This window comes from Branchiostoma floridae, chromosome 1, assembly GCF_000003815.2.
Source record: "Branchiostoma floridae strain S238N-H82 chromosome 1, Bfl_VNyyK, whole genome shotgun sequence".
NCBI lineage: Eukaryota > Metazoa > Chordata > Leptocardii > Amphioxiformes > Branchiostomatidae > Branchiostoma > Branchiostoma floridae.
In genome coordinates, this window is record NC_049979.1 from 15,782,676 (window position 1) to 15,799,817 (window position 17,142).

Below are 17,142 nucleotides of genomic sequence, written 5' to 3' on the forward strand. Positions count from 1 at the left end.
GGAATGCAATGCAAACCAGGTACATTTGAAGATAAAGGTATAGGCTTGCATAAATGTACTAACAGCACATGTAGGGCTGGGTACCGGTACAGAAAATTCAGGTCTAGGTCCGGTTCAGGTCCAAAGGATCAGGTCCAGGTCCGGACCTGAACCTGGACCTGATTCAGTATGACTCATACCAATGGTCCATTTCACTACAATGAAATCTGTTTGGGGGAGTATTAGACTTATACTGGCGTTTTAAAATCCTACAACGCTAACTGCACCTGTACGTTTGGCTGTAAAACTTGGTAGAAATTACTACAAACTCTACTCTACTTCACTCTTGTTATTTTCTTCCACCTGCAAGCGCCAAAACGTGTGAATGTCTTATAAAATAATCTGTTAATTTTCTAATCGGTCCAACATCCGGTCCACCTAATTTTTTCAGGTCCGGTTTTTCTGGACCGGTCCAATAAGGAAAACCGGTTTTGTACCGGTACGCTGTACCGATACCCAGCCCTAAGCACATGCCATCGGGCTGCTTGTGGTATAATGACCTCAACATTGGAGGGTGATGACAAATTGGGACCATCACGTTGCCTACCTGTGTGGAGCCAGATGGAAGCTTCCAACTCAACAATTCAGTGAGTGTATATTTGACTAAAGGTAGGAGACATGCTTGATGAGTCACTTCATGTGTAACGTTATATAACGTACAGATCTGTGCATGGATGTAAGGACATTGCATGTTACATGTATCAAATTACATACCAATTTTTAAAATACTCATGGACCACACACAATAATTTATCCATGTATGTATGATTTGGGAAAATGTATATTTTAAGATGAAAGGAAACTTTAATCCCAGTTGAAGTTTCATCATAAACACTTTGATATGTCAAATGAATAGCCCTCTAAGCCTGATGACTTTAAATTTTATTTCAATGACGGCATAAAATGAAATCGATTTATTTCATAAACCGATAAACGGCAACTGATGTTAAATCATATGAAAGAGCAATCTTGACATCAGCATAATTGTACGTCTGATTTGAAATTGCCGCCTTTTGTGCCGGAAATGAGGGTCACGTGATAAGACCACGCCCACCTCCTTCGCGCATCCGTTCTGCGCAGGGTAAAGATGGCGGCAAAGTTGAAAAGTTGCCGTCGCTTTCGTCTTGGAAATACGAGAAAATATTGAGCAGAATTGAGTACTTGGCCTGAAACTTCCCGAGGAAAATTTTTTACCTTCCCTGGAGAGGCAGAGACGTTGAAGGGGGCGCAAAACTTGCAGAATATGTTGGTAGGATAGCGGTTTGCTCAGAAAAGGCGTTTCTCAGTCTCTTAGCAGACGACGTTTTTTGTTTACAAATGTTATGAGCTCCGATACGTAACGTTATCATTGGCTGCCACTTGCGAATGCAAGTGTGCCCAAACTATGCTATAACTTGTTATACCCAAGTATGAAGTATATGTAGGTTTGTGGGATTCTGTGTGGCAACAGCTAGCGCTATAATTTTTAATAATTTTGTTATTTGCAATTTCATAAACTTACTCCAAAATGAAAGGTAGCCCTGATATGATATATCATAGCGTCCTCAGGGCTAAATGAAAGGTGGCTTTGGGTAACTGTAAGTGTAACGTTACAGAGACGACAACATGGAAGAACCCAAGATGTTACCACCTCATACGCTGTTGGAAGCAATGATCCAGGTAAGACAGTGAGATGAGGGGTAGTTGGTAACTTAGAACCACACTGTAACTTATATTATGTTGTATATAAAGATGACAGTGTACATGATTTTCATGCGGTGTCGTTTGCACCCTTTTGGAGTACATGCTATGCATGCCAACACGCTGCTGCTATATTCCAACATAGTTGCTAGGGATTCAGATCATCATAAAAAATCATAATGTCAATGAAAAGCCTGAATGATATTAAAAGAGTTGTCCTGCAGGGTGAACTACTTAGTGTGACCTCACTGTTCATGGACTAGTGTAATACTTCTATGGGTATGTCATCCAATTTCCATTTTCATGAAATCAATTCTTGCTGATCAATGTTCTTTGTGTTGATATACTTAACAATATTAGTACATACATTATTGTTGTATTTTTTGTCTTTTATCATCAATATGTTCATATCTGTTCCATAGATGGTGGAACAAGCGTTCATCATAAGACAAGTTCAGCACAGCAGCAGACATAACCATCACCCCACAGCCAGGACAGACCAGTTGTCAGTACAGGTGTACCTACAGTCAGATGAAGTCAGACTCCAGGGGACAGACTTGACGTGGTTCATCATCAGAGGTACATGGGCCCAGGGATTTTTTTATACTCTCCCAGAAGATCAATATCAATTTGGTAGGATGTAAAATGGGACACAACTTTTTTTCTAAATTTGATATCACAAAGTTGTAATCATGAGCAAATTCTAACTGGTATTGTATGGCAACAATAAAGCAACAAATATTTTATATAGTTTTCTACTTTCCAAGAACATATTAGGGTGCTGTGAAAACAGTACAATGTCTTGTGGGCCCTCAGTTGCCTTTCCTATCTTCCTACAGCTGCCATGACTGGTCCATGGATCAACCATCTTCATCTCAAGAACTTTGTGACAGGTAATCAAAACCATGTCAATTTGTTTTCATGTCGTCAACTTGTAACCAGATAGGTCCCTGAAAGACAAGAAGTGGAACACCTATCCTACTTTAAAAAATTCAACATTCACATAAAGCATGTCTACAAAGGAAACATTGGTTAGAAACTCTAGGTTGTAGAAAAGGCATTCTATTCTCTACAGACCTGCCAGACTGATCAAACTGTTAATATATACATGTAATTCTAATGTAAAGCATCTCTACAAATGAAACATTATGTATGATATTGTTCAATGTGTCCTTCAGACAAGTTACACAAAGTGGTGAGCCACTCCCAGGCCTACAGCCCAGAGGAGTATTGTCTGTGGTCAGACCTGGTGGGTGAAGAAGGCAGGACAAGGCGATGTATCGCTACCCTGGGGGCTGGTCCAGAGGATGTCTCTGTCAGAGAAGTTATCAAGAAAGTGCCTTCAGGATGGCAGGGATTCTCTGTGCAGTTCAAGGTGCCTTAGAAGTATTAGTGTACATGTCATTTGTCTCCTTGCCGCCCTCAATGTTATTACACCAAGGTTCTGGACTCTCTCTTTTTATATTAACATGCAAAGTACCACCACCTAATTTTCCACTCAGGTACCATTTCTTTCCACAGGTTTTGTACAGTAGGATGAGCGTGCTATCTGAGTGCCAGGCCATCTCTGCCTTCTTCCACAGGATTCACATACTAAGTCCAGAGGTCTGTGATATATCATGTTTTGAATACTATGGATTTTGAATGGAAATATTTGGTATATAGCATCAAATAATGGTGATAAAGTTTATCTCTACTTCTACATAATCATATACGTGTAGCAGTTCCAATTTGCTGCATGGGGTATTTACTGACAGGTTTCTCCCTTGTTGGAATGAAAAGTGTGTTTTGACTTCTGCCACAGGTTTCTCTGGAGTACCAACGTGGTTTGGATGAACAGTCATCAACTGTGAAGTACCTGTAAGTACATGAAAGCAAACTTTGTATTTTGTGCATAGTAATAATTGCATTCTGTCATATCTATATTTAATGACATGTTGTATAAGTAGATGACAAAAATATCAACCTCTCTTTTAGACCAAACAGAAGTAACTTTAGGACATCCATTGGACAGAGAAAACTGCTAACTGACATTGATCATTACCTCTGGTAAGTATGCTACAAATGTACTATCTTTATAATCTACTGTTGACTTAGATAGCAACACTCAGAAAAAGTGTATTGCCAGTTGTGTTCAATCAGTGCAAAACCTATATATGAAATCATACTTTTGACTGTAAAAGAATGCATGAATGGAATGGCATAATGTTTAATGATCACTATAGAAAAAATGTAATATCTTGTATGCAATGTACATGTGTTGTGTTATAGTTTTATTTTGCAGGTGTTTTACATTTGATCTACAAAAACTTACAAGCAATACCGCAATATGCATATTATTTTTAAATACAGATAGAATATAGCTATGACTTTCCTGTTCCTTACCTAGTCCTGCTGAGATCCCAGACTGGGAGAAGAAGATCAGACCTCGGGCAGGGTCCAAAGTGATGCTGAGTCCTGTCAGGCTGCCTGACAGCACAGAGGTCAGAGTTCAGCTGTGTGTGGCAGCAGCTGTCACCCCTCCTGTGGACAGCACTCTCCTGTCTAATCACTGGTGCAAGTCTGTACAGGTGACTTCTACTTTCTCACTGTCATACCAATTCAATTTCTTCAGTTTCAACTTTGTTTTGCAGGAAATCAAATGGGTGGGCAGGCAAGATGAAGATTGATTGAGGTATTAAATTCTTTGGCATGACTATGTTGCTCCCCCCCTAGCTGTACACTTATGGCCCAGCAGGTGTGCCCTTGTTCGTACATGAGAAATGCCCCCTACCTGTGTCTCACCTGGTCAGGTGGGAGGACTATGGACTCAGGCTGGCAGGGGAGCTGACTCAAAGTAAACAGGAAGGTGATGATGATTACAATAATACATGTATATAGAAGTTCCAAAACTATGCCTGTAGCACTTTGGGGGGTATTTTTTTGTAAATGGGGGATTAGATGTGGTGACTGGTACTACATGTACCTCTTAACTATACCACTATGGGATTGAAATAAGTTGGCACTGTAATGTAAGGAAAGTCCTATGCAACTAGTGAACCATAAGTCAGCTATAAAAGCTTACAGATACATTTATACATGTCAGACCTGAATCACCTTGGCATGTGTTTTGAATTTTTCTGCTGTGTGTAAAGGCATTGCCTGGCCAGACAGTACCTTCCAACTGGAGACAGCAGCAGCAGCACAGAGTCAGTCTCACCAGGGGCAAGGTGAGGGGCAGGGCCCATCTCATGTGTTACAACTGTTCCTACTCCTGGAGCTGCCCAGTACATGTGTCCTCACCACCACCCAGCAAATAGGTAAGACTGCTTGTTGGAGGTTAACTAAGTCTATGTATGGATGGCTGACATTACCTTTAACAAGTGGATAATAGTTTTGGTGCTGGTCCTTGGTTTGTAAACAAGATACACATAATAAGGCAAGAATTTAATGGACAAAGAAAATATAGTTGGTATGAACAAGCTGTAAGAACATGTCACATCATCCCTTCCATGTGTCATCTACTGTGTGTTTGCAGATCTGTTGTCTGTGCTGAGGAGAGAACTTGGTCAGCTGGGCACAGACCAGAGGGGGAAGTTCTCCCGAGCAGCCCACAGTGCCCTGAACAAGGTGCTGAAGAACCATGCTGACATGAGAGAGGTAACTCTTGATTAAAAACATATGACTACTATATTGATCACTCCACAAACAAAACTTTCACAAGAATATCCTTGTCCTTGGTGCTGAAATGACATTTATCAGTTAGTACTTCTGATATATCATCTTATTCTGTGTGTCTATAGTCAGATAGTGCTGAAATAACATTCATCAATATAAGAACATTATCTTTTTCCTCTTTCAGAAACAAGTAGTTATGGAGAAGGCCATTCCCCACATTGCTGATGCTATGCAGACTGTCCTGAGGTACAGCACTGATGATGGCTTCAGGAACAGGTGCTTTGCTGCTGTCCAGGTATGTGGAAGCTTCATCATATTGTTAGGTTTCCTTGCCTTTTCTTGCCTACTAATACCTCAACACACAATTGCCCAATACAGAACCAACAAAAGCCTAAGGACCAGTTGTTTTGCTGAAGCTTGGATAACAATTTTATCTGTGTAAGGAAGGGACACAAATGAGAAGTGCAGTAACTGTTGATGACAATTTGATACTTGGTATCCAGGTGGAGGATAGCAGAGAGCTGGCTACTGCTGTGTCTGCCAGACTGTGGGACATAGCTGCTGACAAGTACCAAGTCACTCCACCAGACAGGGTCAGACACAGCCAGGTAGACATGATGCTCTTGCATGAAAAAGCACTTCTCTTCTTTGAATTTGAATGACAATATGGGAGGGCAACTTGAACAACTAGTGATTAGAAAACAAGCATCATACATAGCATACAGACTTAAAAGCACTTATCAAGGAAATCAATTTCTCCTAGATCATAGTTAAGGATTTTCATATTGTCTTAGGAATGACCTTCTGTTGCAGTAGTCTGATGCAATGTGTACAGTTACAGTTTGTTAAATTCTGGATTTTGCAGGTTGTCTCAAGTGCTGAACTACCAGCATCCTCTCCACTGCAGAACTCACATACATCTACAGCATCGGATACCCAACAGTTGGCAGTTCCCAGAGAATCAACCTATACTGAACCTTCAAATTCTCAACCTGTCTTGGATCCAGCCATGGAACTTCACTCTCAGATACTGGTACAAGCTGGGGCTTACATAGTTCAACATATCAATTTTACAAGAAAAAAACAACATTGTTGGAAAAGCCTACCATGTTTAAGGTTGTCAGAATGTAAGAAACACAGATACATGTGATGCATTAAAAAAGTAGAGTTCTTATGACGGTACTTTTACTGCCTAGGATGAAGACTGGAGCAGCCCTGACTTGACTGAGTCTGTGGGACTTCTAGATGTTGTACCACAGGACAACTCTCATGGCATAGTGGCAGCAGACATCTGTGGTGATGCTGGACAAACAGCTTTCAGCTTAGACAAGGTGAGTCCTGTCATATCTATGATTGCTTTTGAAAATTTACTTCAGTTATATCACTATTTGTTGAAATATGGCAAGATAGATCTATTAAATCTAATTCAACTGATTTGAAAGACTTCATCTGATGGCCATTGTAAAGTTTGCATTCCTTTATCCCTAGATTGATGCATCTGCACTTGAAGATGACTGGTTCAGCCAAGTAATCCTGGATGGAGATCCTTGGGTTTAGGGAGAAACATCTTGAACTGTCATTCTTTAAGAATCATCTAGGGGTATTTGTTAGTTTATAAAATACTTCTAAGGTCAAGATTTTTAATGTACACTAATTTCTGAGGTTCATGCAAAGTGGACTTCAAATGTTTGTGGTTAATCAATCTACTACTAGACTACTAGTATTTATTTGTACAGTCAATGCAGATCTGCTTTTATGTACAATCAGGTTAGTCATATATACATATAACTGATGGAAAGTACCATCAACCTTATGATAAATGTTCAGGAAAATGCAGCATAGTGTTTCTTTTACAATATATACTGCTATTAGGAAGACTTAATGATACATATGTCATATATTCCTATTCACTATCATATCACTTTGTATCTGTTAAGGGAAAGACCAGATATTATTCAAAATACTGGTGAAGTTTTTCAGGTTAGTAGTTTTGTTTCATTTTCTTCCTTTTTCATTTTCTGCCTGTCAAAAGAGCCTTCTGATAGTCCACCTCATGCTGGTTTGACTTCCTTACACAGAAATTGTCTAGTAGAAATGTACGTTTCCATGCAGGCTAGCTACAAACACAGACTGTACTATAAATCCATTTCATGGCATAGATAATATGTTAACAATGTCAGAGCAAGGAGTTTGATAAAGTTATACACATCAAAACTCAATGGTAGTTAGTATTACAGAGTATATGTTAATCTTATCATTTAGTGCTGCTTCAGCTATAGATCTATCTGGCAGTCAAGTGGCTTGGCAAGACCTGGTTAGAATGATACATCTAGGTTAGACCTGTTAAAAATGGTAACAGCTATGCAACTTTGGTGGATATATTATACTAACAAGCTGAGATCAAAATGACTCAAAACCCTCACACTGCACATGGGAAACCCCTGCTGACAAGCCAGAGGAGCTATGGTGGTGCTAACTACATATTAAAGCACTTCTAATTGAGCTATCTGGCTTAATATAGCACTGTGCTTTTTGATATTTCATTGTGCACATATTTGGTTCTACCATTCTAACACAGCATTATTATTACACAGTAATGTAAGGGTACATGTATTGCACATCAGTGTAGGAAGTGAGAGCGCTGGTAAGTTGGTGCCTGGCCAATACAGTACTCTCTTAAGACTAGTGCTCTGGTGAAACATGAACATTGGCCAACAAGGTTTTCAGTTTTGCAGAACTACCATCCCTAGCACATTGCACACTTGTGTAAGTAGTAAAGTTAAGTAATTAGTAACTTGGTGCCAGTCCTACAGCTTGTGTGATAATCCCGATCAGCCCTCCAAAGACACAGCCCCAGACGATGATCCAGCCGAGATGCGGTCGGATGACGGCCTCCAGTAGAGATGTGACACGCTGTTCCGTCAGCGTCTCCATGCGAGAGTTCATGTACTTCTCCATCTCTTTGCGCAGCTTGCTCACATCAATGACCTGAAAAATACAGACACTGTTTCAGCCTGAAACATCCACATCCACACAAAATTTTGCAGGCTGAAAAGACTGCAATTGATGGTAAAGAATTTTGATGCTTTTGAAATAGCAAGAGCCCAAGTTATCAACTGCAATACTTACACCATCATGTTTTTTGTTATTTGTGTTGAAGGTAATCTAAAGAAGTATTTCAAGCTCTGCATGTTTTTAACAGCAAAGAGATTGGCCTGACCCAAATCCTTTATTCAGGTTTATCTCTCATCACCATGGCAACCACTTCTGTATTCTGGGTTGCGGAGTTGGCTGATAGCAACATTACCCTCACCACACCTGTCCCAGTGGGCTTTACCGGCATTGTGCTACATTCTGTACAAAAACAAGTGCTTTTAAAAAAAGCTGGCGTTTCGTCTACGTTTATGAGTGTGAACTGTCTTTTTCTTGAAGTAAAATCTGTTAGAAAAAGTCACTCAAGGGCTGTTGCGTCTATAAGAAAAATTGTTATTTTGGAAAGGAGTACTGTTTAATAGCTGGTCTTGGCTTACAACTTTATTTTAAATGTACAATAAGTTCATTATAAAATCTATCAATATACTCAGGTACTTATGTACACTTGAAAAAGCACCATCAGCACTGTGACAAGATTCTATCTAAATTGACTACCAAATGTCAAACAAATATCCAAACCAATTAACAGCTGCCTCATCTCTATTATACTGGTTTCCGCATTTACAACATTTCTTCCTTGTTTTCCTGGATAATTTTGCTAATATTCATGAAAATTTCCATACTTTTGTGTCGAGCGGTGTGACTTTCCACATCCGTGTTGTCTGAAAACTTCTGAATGAAGTCGATACTGAACAATGAAGCATTTGCTACTGTAAGAAAGGATCGCTGTTTTTGATGGAGTTTCATGCAAACAACATCAAGAGCCTCTGTTTACATCATGAATAGTAGTTTAGTGGCGAGTGTTTTGCGAGAATCATCTTACCGCGCATAGGAGCCGCTGCACGGTATTTCCATTACTATGAACAGAAAAATTCGAATGCCGGGTTTGGAATCTATGAAGTCCTGTTCATAAGACAAAGGCCTTGCATATATAAAATGAATACTAGAATAAATAAAAAATGATATATACAAGTATAATATCAATAAATAAATAGAATATTTATATATTATCTTCAATATTTAAAAAGAAAAAAATCCACTCTCGGTTTCGAACCAGGGACTTTCGGATCTGAAGGAGTATGACTTTACCGATTGAGCTAAGTTGTCACGTGTCTTACATCTGAGTGTACATTATGCTTTAACCTCACTACATAGTATTATTTATGTCGATTTTCGGTCGCTTTCTTGATAAAATCATTTTTTTTCTTGTGCAATCTTGTGGAATAGATGTTATATGGCCATTTTCCAGGATATTGAAGTCCGAAACCACAATGCAATGGTATTTCCGAACATACAGTTGTAGCAGTTGCATGCGGTCGTGTTGAACGAGGGTCTGCATGCTCTTTTACGTAAGGCGTAGGCAGCCAATTTTATTTCCCGTAATTCGTAGGGAAAACCATCTTATCTACGTAATTCGTAGCGAGGCGACCAAATTTAGCGTAATTGCCTTCCTTGATTTAGCGTAATACGTAGGGGGTTCTTTTAAATTCAGCGTAAATCGTTGTCGGAACTCCCCATGCAGACCCTCTTGAACCAAACCAAGCACCAAGCATCCATCATCGAAGCACCCACTGAAGGTAAAACCCAATACATTGCGTTTCGTCGCCAGAGGGCGACGAAACGCAAAAATCTTCTAAGCAAAAATCAGTGCAATCCAAAATGGAGGGACAGACTTTATTCTAAGCTGTCCCTGAACATGTTCCTAGTACTAGAAGAATTCTTTTTACAAACAATGTGTGATTTTCTGTATAAAACTGGGAAGTCAGAAAAAATGCTGGCAAATGTCTTAAATGTATAGATGTTTCTAGTATTGCTAAATCTATCAATGCTATCATTTGATGAAAAACAGCAATCAACTCACACAGGACTCGAAGAACTTTAAAATGAGTCTCTTCATTAGCAGCATTTTTTAAAATTTGTTGGAAACTGAGAAAGAGGGTTTAAGTCTTACTTCTAAATAATCCAGTGAGGCCCTTACCTGCATGGGATCACTGAGTGTTTCCTTGATCATGGGAGCCAGGTCCTCTCCAAACCCCTGCAGGAAGGGTTTGATCATGGGTTTGAGGGACTTTGGGTCCACGCCCATCTTCAGGATGAGCTGTCCTTCAGGAGTGGTGCCCAGAGATGCCAGCTTCTCATCTGTCACAACATTCAACAATAACTAATAAGAAAACAAACCTCCACTATTAAAGACAGTAGCATCACTACCCCTAAAACTTACCGGTATCCCCTGCTGCTTGTCATCTTTGTAGTGGCAATAATAACACACATGTACTGGTAATTCAGTTTGGTTCCACAGAAGCTAAGTACTGAGAGTTTTGATCCATCATACTTCATAGTAACTTCTTTGATGATAGAAATTTTGAATATTTGCTCTTCCAAACAATTGCAAACTTAATCACACAGTGGACAGAAACTCCTTATGCTAAGTACAGTAGAAGCCTTTTTATTGACCAACTGACACTTGAGTTTATTAGCTATAGCTATAGGACTTGAAAGTTAAAGAGTAACAAAGGGCTATGGAGGACCAAGTGCATTGGAGGAAGACCTCAGGATTGGTTCCAGCGGGAGCTTGAACTAAGTAAATATTTGTAAGCTGTAACAGCCTGGCTGTGAAGCAGGAGAGTCCTGCCATGAAAAAGGGTTACCAGGTTGTACTACCACAGATACAAATCCTGCTGTACTACCGATGAGCCGGTCCACAGTCTTGGAGTGGACGATCTCCCCGACCTTGGCCTTCATGTCCACATTGTTGGCGACCTCCATGAGTTTGTGGGACAGGTACTTCTCCAGAAACTCCTCATCAAAAAACATCTCCATGATCACCTCCTTCACCTTCGCACGGATCTCACGGTAGCGGTTTGGAATCACACTGGGAAAAAAACCTCATACTCATTCTTTTTGTAACCTTTTGGTACCAGAAAGGATATATTACAGTATGTGTATCATGTAAAAATTTGGATGGACAGGCATGTATTTTTCTCTTATCAATCTATATTTCCTGTCACCTTGCCACCAATGGCCCATAGCAATGTACACAAACAAGTACATTTGTATGATTAAAATAGAAACCAACACTTATGACAGTCAAAATGACATTTCTTAGTTGAAATTAATCATAATCATATGATTCAATTAACATGCAGTACATAACCTTTACAGCACTTTATATCAAGAACATACATCAGGGCAGGAATAAACAGAGCTCAAAAAATGTATTCCTGTTCTCAGCATGAAAATATGGGCACTGGATTTAAAATACATAGTCAGTATACATTATGCTTTGTTACTCATCTAGTTTTTGTGCAACGTTATATTTTCAAGACTGCACTTATTTCTCCAATAGGTATTGTTTTGGCCAAGCCAAAGCTGAACACAGCAGGCCATCAGACTAGAAGGCCCTAACCATACCTACCCACTCCCATACACCCCTGGGATTCTGGTGAACAGCATGACCACTGCCAACCAGTTAGTGAAGCCACCTGCGAACCCAAACAGCCCTCCGGACAGGAAGTAGCTGACCACCTGTTTCCCCGACACATCCTGGACCAGCAGGAACAGCGTAAGGGCGATGGTTGTCACGGCAAACGTGATGATCAAACTGATGTTGCCCTTGTCCCGAACAAAGTTTGATATCCGCTGTGAGAAGTTGGGCTTCTGGGTGGAATCCGCCAGGTGGATTTGGATCTCGGAATCTTGGACAGGTCTGTGCGGCATGGTGCTAGCTTAGTCTGGCTAGGAAGGTAAAAGGAGCGGGGCATTGGTCAGTGGTAGGATATGTCATAAAAATGATCTGAACCTGCAGCAAATCTTTAACAGCCTAATAAGATTTAGTCTCCAAATTAAATGTGCCCTTATTTGAATACGTTAATTTCCAGCCATTCATTACAACCACATGTACATGGAGATACATAATTTGTCAAAAGGAAAAAAAAAGTATTGCTGAATCAGTTGAGTCAGGTTTCTTGTTTCGATTCGACAACAAAATTGGATAGAACGTCAACCCTGATCTGGCATTACCCCCGGATTTTCAATGATAAGTGCACCCTGCCTTTTCGCCATGGATTATAACACTCGTGCATCATTTGCCTTGATATACCGTCGGCCAACTGCTTGTTAGGTCTGGTTAACCTCCTTGGTCTGATAGCTTCACCGTTCTACAAAGATGCTCATGCCGAATCCATAGTATAATATACGATCTAGAAATTGTAAATAAAAACGTTAAGATGTCCTGTATATAACGCTATGTTCACAAACCTGTCTGCAAAATTACGAATGCTGAACTGACCTTTTCACAGCCGTCTGCGTTACTGAAACGTAGCCGTTTGATGATGGACTGAGTATTGATTAGCATTTACAAGAACAAAGACTGGTTTTTGCGATAAATCATGTTCTTTCATCTCTAAAATAGACAATGCTTGCCTTGTCCCTGCTTCGGATTCTGCTCTCAGAAGAATACCAGTTCGATTATCTGTCAACCGAACAGATTGCTTCAGAGCCTCCTAGCGATGAAGAATATTATTGCAGCCACTTTCTTGCATTATTTGTTTAAATCGCAAGGCGTCGCTGTGAACACGTCGTTCACTGTGTTCAACGAGAATATTCTAGTGCCGGTTTTCTAGATGCTTTTCTCCTAAAACTGCAAACTTGTGTGGATAAATGAAGGTTTATAATAATAATTCAACACAGTCCTAGGAGTTGAATAGAAGCTTTTACTACTTTTATTACTTTTAAAATCATTGATTCCAAAATTAGCACCAAACTTACATTTAACAGTGCAAGCACATAGTACTGGTAATATGTTGCATATATAAAGTCTTGTCTTTCAAGACTGTAACTTTCTGTGATCATAGGCCAAGATAAATGATTAACACTACAGTTGACCAAAAAAGTATACATGCAGGTGCACCAACAAAACATCCTGTAGAAAAGCTGATCAAAAATCACCACTGCAGATTTGCATTTCTTCATTCTCCAGTGAGTAGCAATCCCCCTTCTGGGCTAAGAGCTTAAATTTCTGCCCACTGTTGGAATTCTAATCCCAATTTAGGCATGCTACAGTTGGCAAAGGCAGTCCCTCATAGATTCTATGTCAAGCTTTAAATGTTAATAATGTTTGACAACAAACCACCTTGAGCACAAAGCACCCACACATAAAAAAGAGGACAGGTAAGCCCTGGTGTGAGAAGTGGCAAAAACCTTAATCTCCAGGCAGATTTCTCAGCAGTAGTATAAGATAGTATTAAAGCTGGTCAAGGAGTATAGACAACCAAAGGGTGTCAGCCAGCCAGTGTTTTATAAAAAATTAATCTATCAGTTTCCAATCCAGCCTACATTACCCAACACTATATAGGCACAGCAATTCAACTGCAGTGCAGTTTAACTTCAAATTCAGATTTATTGCCCATATGGTACAAATGATAACAGTGAGTATGAAGCAAGATTAAATCGAACTATCTTGTGATCACTTGAACTGTCATATCAATAGTTGACAGCAACAGCAACATAAAAAACAGCTTTACAACTAACCTTTCTATGTGAAAAGTTAGAACAAATCATACCTTATGGAATTTTTCCTCCATGGCAAATACAACATCTGGAAGGCAGTACGTGTAATGATACAAAGAAATGAGCTGAGATGAGGAAGATTGAATGAATAGAGTAAAGTCAACTTGGCAGGAAATTTTAAGTTTAATATTCATATTCATAGACCAATCACCTTGTGTTTTGAAGCCAGCACAACCTAGTAGCAGTAAGATTGTTTAAAAAATCACAACTGCCACCCTTAGCAGTTTCTACTTATCTTGAATGTACACAGTACATTCAGCTATTCAAGTTCCAGATAACCATCAAAATTTATAAGTAACATTACATGCATATGTTGTATCTAATAACAAATCGATTAACATGAAACACTTGACATCCATCCATATTGGCTCTTGTCCACTCAATTTCTGACTGCCTTTTTGGCAGCAGATACAAGCTGAACATGGTTGGATGTCAGGTTAGTAAAATGCTGAAGCCTTGTTTGTTTCTGTGTAGGCAAGTGTTGACATCACACAGTTGCTATAATGACTCCTAAATGGCCGCCCCAATGTTCTATAATGTTCCAGTCCATTTCTGCAATGATGCCACCCCTGATTGTACCAGGAGACATCTCCAGGTCTATATCTCCAGGTCATTGCTTGTCCTTGTCTGTGTCTGGTTGTTTGTCCAGCAGGGCCGACCTGATGCCGACCTTCTGTAGTTCCTCCACCAGGTCTCCGTTCTGGTGCATCTGCAGTAAGATGTCACAGCCGCCCACAAACTCCCCGCTCAGGAAGACTTGTGGGATGGTTGGCCAGCTACTGTAGTCCTTGATACCTGAAGATACAAACAGTTGTCAAAATTACAGTGAGATTTAGATATGAACATGGAGCTTTTTGTGTAGTAGCTGGCATGGTACAGTGTACCTTATTCATGTCCAGTATTTCAAAAGTAGCCACTGACAGCTGGTAATCTCTAAGCAGTTAAATACTATTTTGGCACTTGGATACTGTCTTGCTAGTGGAAGATCTATTTTGGGATTTAATACACAGCTGGCACCTTCACACAAACACAAGGTCATTCCAATATATGTATCTTATTAGATGTTCACAGTCTAATTTTTCTGTAATCAATTTTTGTAATTAAAACACCAGACCACCAAGGATCGAAATCATGTAATAATGTTATGCTCCACTGTTATAACCATGTAGGCATCATTTTCACACGCCCCTCCCCCGGCCTATATATGGTACTTGTAGAATTATAGAGGGGCGAGTAAGAACAGAAAGAAACAAACATGCCATCCGGGTCAGCGGATTACAAATCCAACGTGCAAACCACAACACCAAAAGCTCTAGAGCCATTGGCGTGGTCAGTTTGGCAGCGCTTAAACCCCACTGTTACACTACTCCCCCTTTTCTTTTCAAGATTTGTCCTCGAATCTCCGAGATCGACATCCCTGTGTGGCATATCTTAGTCTGTTACTCACAGTGTGGCACATCCGCTAGCCTGTTACTCACTGTGTGGCACATTTACAGCCTGTTAGGCCCGATCTAGACACATTTTTCCCCGATGTAGCCCCATCTACCGATATCGGCGGGGCCGATATCGGGGCGCATCTAAACACATTTTGCAAATGGTAGCGCGGGACACCCGCGGCGCGGAACATTCGTGACCTCTGGTGACACATCCCTCGGATTTCAAAATGGCAGGAATGCCGCTAGCTTTTCCACTCGTTATCAATCAGGTAATGTTCTTTCTGTATCTCATGCACGTGACCTTAAACATGAGACGCCATGCAAGGGTAGGGCGCAGGAGGCCATTGAGATACAGGGAGAGACGACAGCGGCCGGCTAGAGTGAACGCAGCGTTCTTTCTCACTGCCCTGACTGTGGCGGAGGGTGGAGAGCCTGTACACCGGGGTGTACCAAAGAATCCCGCGTCCTTTTGGGATCTCCTCCTCTGACCATACACTTATAACTATAAGAAAGGCGGTTTCTACATGGCTCCATGGCGCGCACAGCTTTTCCCTTTGCCATCTTTCTCTCCCGCGCCAAAATGCCGCTGGTCCCGCGCTATATGCTAATGAGCCCGCGTTAACAATAGTTTTATGCTAATGACCTTCCCGAATTCGGGAAGCATCTACACGCGCGCAGAAGATGTTGGGGACCCCTGCTAAGGTATCAGTAAGGTATCATACGAATGGTCCAGACCTTTCGGGAGAAATTTTCCCGATATAGTAATGGCGATATAGCAGTTCCATCTAGACGATGAAAAAAAGCTGTCGGCAAATGGTTGTAGGCTCGCCAATATCGGGAAAAATTGTATGTAGATTGTGCCTAACTCACAGGGCCGGTGTGGGAACCATTGTAGAATTATAGAGGGGCGAGTAAGAACAGGAAGAAACAAACATGCCGATATCCGGGATCGAACCGGGGTCGGCGGATTACAAATCCAACATGCAAACCACAACACCAAAAGCTCTAGAGCCACTGGCGTGGTCAGTTTGGCAGCGCTTAAGCCCCGCTGTTACATACTTCCCAATCTGAGCTGAGATGACCTCGAGGACGTTGACTTGCATAACTAACAATCATGTCATCCAGCTGGATTATAAAATAATAATAATCGTCTGGTGTATGATTCTATTATAATCGATTGCCACACAGATTTCTGTCTTCAAACTTTACCTTGTCTAAGATTCTCGTCTTCTAAGACGTTGTAAGAGGAGTAGTTGTCGACTCCGTGCATCCTGAGGATCTGTACCACGGCGTTACTGAAGCCGCACATGGGCTGCTGTGGAACACCCTTCATAAACACCACCACCTTGTCCTTCTTCACCAGCCCGTCGATGTGTTCCCGGCTCCCCGTGTCCGCTGCCTCACTGCTCAGGGCCCGCAGGAAAGCCGACCGAGCCCCCTGCGTCCTCAGAAACCTAGCTGTGGTGAGAAAAACTCGACTCATGTTGCATTCACCCCGAAACTACTGCTATTACATCAGTGAGAAACTTCTGATCGTTTGAAGGTTGACCGAACAACACCTCCATCCGCCATATCCGGTGAGAACTATTTTTGTCCATTGAGCAAATTT

At 40.8% G+C, this 17,142-nt stretch overlaps 3 protein-coding genes across 7 annotated transcripts; 1 reads left to right on the plus strand and 2 right to left on the minus strand.

Moving 5' to 3' along the window:
• Positions 1–520: 520 nt before the first annotated feature.
• Positions 521–7,590, plus strand: LOC118412327. Of its 3 annotated transcripts, none has more exons than XM_035815135.1 (17): positions 521–648; positions 1,635–1,698; positions 2,142–2,298; positions 2,559–2,612; positions 2,898–3,094; positions 3,241–3,324; positions 3,524–3,579; positions 3,697–3,768; positions 4,109–4,289; positions 4,435–4,567; positions 4,854–5,018; positions 5,237–5,358; positions 5,561–5,671; positions 5,880–5,984; positions 6,242–6,409; positions 6,573–6,707; positions 6,865–7,590. In XM_035815135.1, the coding sequence occupies exons 2-17, from the start codon at positions 1,645–1,647 to the stop codon at positions 6,931–6,933; spliced, it is 1,863 nt and encodes a 620-aa protein (XP_035671028.1). In that variant the 5' UTR covers positions 521–648; positions 1,635–1,644; the 3' UTR covers positions 6,934–7,590. The 3 variants fall into 3 exon arrangements, with proteins under 3 accessions (XP_035671028.1, XP_035671036.1, XP_035671022.1); XM_035815129.1 differs by lacking the exon at positions 521–648 and adding an exon at positions 712–1,288; XM_035815143.1 differs by lacking the exons at positions 521–648; positions 3,697–3,768 and adding an exon at positions 710–1,288.
• Positions 7,349–13,029, minus strand: LOC118412587. Of its 3 annotated transcripts, none has more exons than XM_035815557.1 (5): positions 12,818–13,029; positions 11,945–12,260; positions 11,217–11,401; positions 10,508–10,668; positions 7,349–8,364 (listed from the first exon to the last, which is right to left on the minus strand). In XM_035815557.1, exons 2-5 carry the CDS (start codon positions 12,244–12,246, stop codon positions 8,164–8,166), a joined length of 849 nt encoding a protein of 282 aa, XP_035671450.1. In that variant the 5' UTR covers positions 12,247–12,260; positions 12,818–13,029; the 3' UTR covers positions 7,349–8,163. The 3 variants fall into 3 exon arrangements, with proteins under 3 accessions (XP_035671450.1, XP_035671442.1, XP_035671434.1); XM_035815549.1 differs by having other exon boundaries at positions 11,945–12,270; XM_035815541.1 differs by having other exon boundaries at positions 11,945–12,264; positions 12,818–13,028.
• Positions 13,030–13,907: 878 nt separating this feature from the next.
• LOC118412783 (glutaredoxin-related protein 5, mitochondrial-like) lies at positions 13,908–17,096 on the minus strand. The gene is made up of 2 exons (XM_035815805.1): positions 16,743–17,096; positions 13,908–14,892 (listed from the first exon to the last, which is right to left on the minus strand). Exons 1-2 carry the CDS (start codon positions 17,014–17,016, stop codon positions 14,708–14,710), a joined length of 459 nt encoding a protein of 152 aa, XP_035671698.1. The 5' UTR covers positions 17,017–17,096; the 3' UTR covers positions 13,908–14,707.
• Positions 17,097–17,142: the final 46 nt, after the last annotated feature.

Coding starts and splice junctions, on each gene's coding strand:
- LOC118412327 (XM_035815135.1), top strand. CDS start 1,645: ATGGAAGAACCCAAGATGTTACCACCTCATACGCTGTTGGAAGCAATG. Junction 2,299..2,558: donor GACGTGGTTCATCATCAGAG/GTACATGGGCCC, acceptor ATCTTCCTACAG/CTGCCATGACTGGTCCATGG. Junction 3,580..3,696: donor TCATCAACTGTGAAGTACCT/GTAAGTACATGA, acceptor CCTCTCTTTTAG/ACCAAACAGAAGTAACTTTA.
- LOC118412587 (XM_035815557.1), bottom strand. CDS start 12,246: ATGCCGCACAGACCTGTCCAAGATTCCGAGATCCAAATCCACCTGGCG. Junction 11,402..11,944: donor CCAGGGGTGTATGGGAGTGG/GTAGGTATGGTT, acceptor TTTTTTTCCCAG/TGTGATTCCAAACCGCTACC. Junction 10,669..11,216: donor GACTGTGGACCGGCTCATCG/GTAGTACAGCAG, acceptor ATGTTGTGACAG/ATGAGAAGCTGGCATCTCTG.
- LOC118412783 (XM_035815805.1), bottom strand. CDS start 17,016: ATGAGTCGAGTTTTTCTCACCACAGCTAGGTTTCTGAGGACGCAGGGG. Junction 14,893..16,742: donor AGACGAGAATCTTAGACAAG/GTAAAGTTTGAA, acceptor TTGTATCTTCAG/GTATCAAGGACTACAGTAGC.